Source organism: Babylonia areolata, chromosome 6 (genome assembly GCF_041734735.1).
Source record: "Babylonia areolata isolate BAREFJ2019XMU chromosome 6, ASM4173473v1, whole genome shotgun sequence".
NCBI lineage: Eukaryota > Metazoa > Mollusca > Gastropoda > Neogastropoda > Buccinidae > Babylonia > Babylonia areolata.
The window spans coordinates 9,160,846-9,165,845 of NC_134881.1; the positions used below are offsets into that span (position 1 = coordinate 9,160,846).

At 47.3% G+C, this 5,000-nt stretch overlaps 1 protein-coding gene across 4 annotated transcripts in view; it reads left to right on the forward strand.

Annotated features, from left to right (window-relative positions):
- The window catches only part of LOC143282714 (papilin-like), a 74,069-nt gene that overhangs the window by 39,878 nt on the left and 29,191 nt on the right, over nt 1–5,000 (forward strand). For 3 of the 4 annotated variants that reach the window (XM_076588429.1, XM_076588427.1, XM_076588430.1), the window contains exons 18-19: nt 201–367; nt 4,536–4,602. In XM_076588429.1, coding sequence (XP_076444544.1) covers nt 201–367; nt 4,536–4,602 — 234 coding nt within the window. Of the gene's footprint in view, nt 1–200; nt 368–2,475; nt 2,543–4,535; nt 4,603–5,000 lie in introns of all 4 variants that reach the window. The other variant, XM_076588428.1, reaches the window with a different exon arrangement.

Consider the following 5,000-nt stretch of genomic DNA (forward strand, 5'->3'; position numbering starts at 1 on the left):
CCTGTCGCTCAACAATGTTTCCAGGATACCATTTTTCGATACAGTTCTTTTTTTTTTTTTTTTTTCTTTTTCTTCCTTTTTTGTTTTTGTCCACTGCCTGTTTGATGATAATTGATTTAATAATTCGATGACAGTGATGAAAAGAAGACTCATGATAACGAATAAAATGTTTACTTGATTTAAACAAACAAACAAAAAAGACGAAAAAGGCGGGCAGTGTCCCACGCCGGGCCCGGACAGCGAGCGCCTGTGCAGCAAATATTGTACCAGTGACCAGAGTTGCAAGGGGGAGGACAAGTGCTGCAGCACCTCCTGTGGCGGTGACATCTGCACCCCTCCCGTCCCTCCCAACACCTGTGACGCTGTGGTAAGATGAAAGGGGGCGGGGCGAGGGGAAGGGGAGGGTGAGGCTTGTACAATGTGTTGTTGGTTGTGCTTTTGTACGGATTAGTGGTTGGTTTGTATTTGGCGTTGTCTTTGTGTTTTTGTTGTTTTATTGTTCTTGTTGTTTTTATTTGTATTGTATTTAACTTTCTACCTCCTCGTGGGTAAGTCTTCGGCTCTTTCGCGGTATTAACTCTTTGGGGTTTGGCTACAGATTTGCCATCTTGGCCTCGAAGTCCAAACGCCCCAATTCGCCGTCACAGTATCCAGCGTCTGTAAACGGATGCGATCTACTTTTCGAATCCGTCTGAGGCGACCTGTGGTTTTGAAGCTGAATAGCGCGATTGTCTTATCAGTGATGGAGCGATATGAGGGTGGTTGGTCACCCACTTCGACATGGCAGGACGGGTGGCTGTCCTGATTGCTGACAGTCATTGTACACCTTTACCTACAGTCATTGTACACTTTTACCCTCACTGTCATTGTACGATTTGATTGTTCCACTGCTTGGTTGCAGTTATTCTAAACCATCACCGTCATCAGCAGTCATTTAACTTTATCAAGCTGGGTTGCAGTTAAAGTAACTCTTCACCATCAGTATCCTCCACCACTTGGAAATGGGGAGTTGGGGGGCCCGGGGGGGGGGGGGCGGTATTTTGGAAATTCTGTACTAGCAGTATCCTCTGTTCTATTGAACTCTGTTTGTTGTTGTTGTTTTTCTGTCCTGTTTGTTAGCTTCTTCTTTCTTACTTTATGTCTTGCTGTTCCATTGATCAATAATTTTTGTCCAAAAAGCTGCGAATATTTGTTAAAAAAAATCTATTTTTCTGGACTTTTGTATCTCTTTTTTTTTTTGCGTCCAGGGCGTGTGTTATACTCGTTGGCAACTTTTGTGTTTTTGTATTCCTGTTAGTATGTTTCGTTTTATGTATTATATATCTTTATGTTTACATTCAGGTTTGCTTTTAAAAAAGATATCCCTGGGGAACAATTGACGGAATGATCAGCGTCAAAGGCTTGTCCTAGGTTTGTGTGTATGAATGTGAATGTCCCTAGCCCTGTTTAGAATTTTCGTTTTTCTTTTTTTGCTGGAGGGGGGTGTGTGGGGGGTGTTAAGGGACCAGTATTTACAGCTTTTCTGCCCCGGTATGACCCTGTGTAGTGGGCGGCTCCAAAAACAGCGAACATAAACAAATTAACTAATTAATTTATTAATTAAAACGTCAATTTAAATCTTGACCCTCGTGTCAGCTTTACATACAGATAAGCAGACGAACGGACTGACATGTGGACTGACCGACTAACAGACAGATGGACTTATGGACGGACAGGCAAACAGACGGGCGGACTACAGACAGACAAACGGACCTACGGATTGACAGACAGATTTGCAGACAGGTCAATTACCTCACAAAAGATGCTGCGACAAAACTTCTCCTCCTACTTCTCCCTCCTTCCTTCTTTTACTGCTCCTCGTTTTCCTCCTCCTTCTCCTCCTCCTCCTTCTCCTTCTTCTTCTCTTACTGCTCCTCGTTTTCCTCCTCCTTCTCCTCCTTCTCCTCCTCCTTCTCCTCCTCCTTCTCCTCCTTCTTCTTCTCTTACTGCTCCTTGTTTTCCTCCTCCTCCTGCTCCTCCTTCTCCTCCTCCTTCTCCTCCTTCTTCTATTACTGCTCCTTGTTTTCCTTCTCCTCCTTCTCCTCCTGCTTCTCCTCCTTCTTCTTCTCTTACTGCTCCTTGTTTTCCTCCTCCTCCTGCTCCTCCTTCTCCTCCTCCTTCTCCCCCTTCTTCTTCTATTACTGCTCCTTGTTTTCCTTCTCCTCCTTCTCCTCCTCCTTCTTCTCTTACTGCTCTTTGTTTTCCTCCTCCTTCTCCTCCTCCTTCTCCTCCTTCTTCTTCTCTTACTGCTCCTTGTTTTCCTCCTCCTCCTCCTCCTCCTCCTCCTCCTCCTCCTCCTCCTTCTTCTTCTTCTTCTTCTTCTTCTTCTTCTTCTTCTTCAATCCCATGGTCTCATGACGACGACTGATGCGGCACCGCATATGACCTCAGCACCGGTTCTCACAACACGGTGGATGTTGACTGTGAATGTTTCAGAGATGCCCAAAGGGAAGTTCCTGCCGAATGGTGTTTGACTCGAAGACAGTGTCAGCACAGTGCCTGGGTCAGTCCCTGAAGAGCCTGTTTCACAGGCCGTCCTCTTTGTTTCTGCCTCCACTGTTTTAATGTATTTTAACTCTTTCCATACGAACGGCGAAAGAGACGACGTTAACAGCGTTTCATCCCAGTTACCGTCATAAAAATATTGCATGCGGAAGGCTCTTATACTGAAGAGGTGAATGTTGACAAAGAATACCACAATTCTGACGACGGAAGCTAAAGGTTGGGTCATTCAGACACCCACTGGACATCCGAGGGGTCTGTGTAGAGGAGAAGAGAGGACTGGCCGTACTGAGTGAGTTAATGTAGCTCACAGCTGGGCCAACAGGAGAGGGAGAGCTGTATGGTCAGTGGTTTTCTCCATTGCAATGGGAAGTCATTTAAAACAGCTTAGTCTTTTGTGAAGGACTGTATTTGTATTTGTATTTCTTTTTATCACAACAGATTTCTCTGTGTGAAACTCGGGCTGTTCTCCCCAGGGAGAGCGCGTCGCTACACTACGCGCCACCCATTGTTTTGTATTTGTTCCTATGAGTTTTTTTCGTTTTTCCTATCGTGTGATTTTTCTACGATTTTCCCGGAACAACCCTTTGTGCCGTGGTCTTTATCCTAAGTGCATGCTGCACACGACTCGTTTTTCGCTCATCCGAATGCTAGCTCCAGACCACCCTTCAGGTCTAGTAGAGGGGAAAATATCGCGCTGAACCGTGATTCGAACCAGCGCGCTCGATTCCTCGCTTCCTAGCGACGCGTTACCTCTAGCCATCACTCCACTGTGCCTCTCAACTAGAGGCATCGCACTGGTCGTCTACTGCTGCAGTTTGGGGGCTAGCTCCTTGACCATCCCATCTCTGCCTACACCCTCTTGCGAGAAGTGGTGTACTTGGAAGAACTCCTTGTTATCCAATTCCCCTCCCTTCCGTCAGCTCCTTCTTCTTCCTTACTGCTCCTGTTTTCCTCCTCCTCCTCCTCCTCCTCCTCCTCCTTCTCCTCCTCCTCCTCCTTCTTCTCTTACTGCTCCTTGTTTTCCTTCTCCTCCTCCTCCTCCACCTCCTCCTCCTCCTTCTTCTTCTCTTACTGCTCCTTGTTTTCCTCCTCCTCCTCCTCCTCCTCCTTCTCCTCCTCCTCCCTCTTCTTCTCTTACTGCTCCTTGTTTTCCTCCTCCTCCTCCTCCTCCTTCTTCTTCTCCTCCTCCTCCTTCTTCTCTTACTGCTCCTTGTTTTCCTCCTCCTCCTCCTTCTCCTCCTCCTTCTCCTCCTTCTCCTCCTCCTTCCTTCTTCTCTTACTGCTCCTTGTTTTCCTCCTCCTCCTCCTCCTCCTTCTCCTCCTCCTCCTCCTTCTTCTCTTACTGCTCCTTGTTTTCCTCCTCCTCCTCCACCTCCTCCTCCTCCTCCTTCTCCTCCTCCTCCTCCTCCTCCTCCTTCTCCTCCTCCTTCTTCTTCTCTTACTGCTTCTTGTTTTCCTCCTCCTCCTCCTCCTCCTCCTCCTCCTCCTCCTCCTTCTCCTCCTTCTTCTTCTATTACTGCTCCTTGTTTTCCTTCTCCTCCTTCTCCTCCTTCTTCTTCTATTACTGCTCCTTGTTTTCCTCCTCCTCCTTCTCCTCCTCCTCCTCCTTCTTCTTCTCTTACTGCTCCTCGTTTTCCTCCTCCTCCTCCTTCTTCTTCTTCTCTTACTGCTCCTCGTTTTCCTCCTCCTCCTCCTTCTTCTTCTTCTTCTCTTACTGCTCCTTGTTTTCCTCCTCCTCATTCTCCTCCTCCTCCTTCTCCTCCTTCTTCTCTTACTTCTCCTCGTTTTCCTCCTCCTCCTTCTTCTTCTCTTACTGCTCCTTGTTTTCCTCCTCCTCCTTCTCCTCCTCCTTCTCCTCCTCCTCCTCCTCCTTCTTCTTCTTCTTCTTCTTCTTCAATCCCATGGTCTCATGACGACGACTGATGCGGCACCACATATGACCTCAGCACCGGTTCTCACAACACGGTGGATGTTCACTGTGAATGTTTCAGAGATGCCCAAAGGGAAGTTCCTGCCGAATGGTGTTTGACTCGAAGACAGTGTCACCACAGTGCCTGGGTCAGTCCCTGAAGAGCCTGTTTCACAGGCCGTCCTCTTTGTTTCTGCCTCCACTGTTTTAATGTACTTTAACTCTTTCCATACGAACGGCGAAAGAGACGACGTTAACAGCGTTTCATCCCAGTTACCGTCATAAAAATATTACAAGCGGAAGGCTCTTATACTGAAGAGGTGAATGTTGACAAAGAATACCACAATTCTGACGACGGAAGCTAAAGGTTGGGTCATTCAGACACCCACTGGACATCCGAGGGGTCTGTGTAGAGGAGAAGAGAGGACTGGCCGTACTGAGTGAGTTAATGTAGCTCACAGCTGGGCCAACAGGAGAGGGAGAGCTGTATGGTCAGTGGTTTTCTCCATTGCAATGGGAAGTCATTTAAAACAGCTTAGTCTTTTGT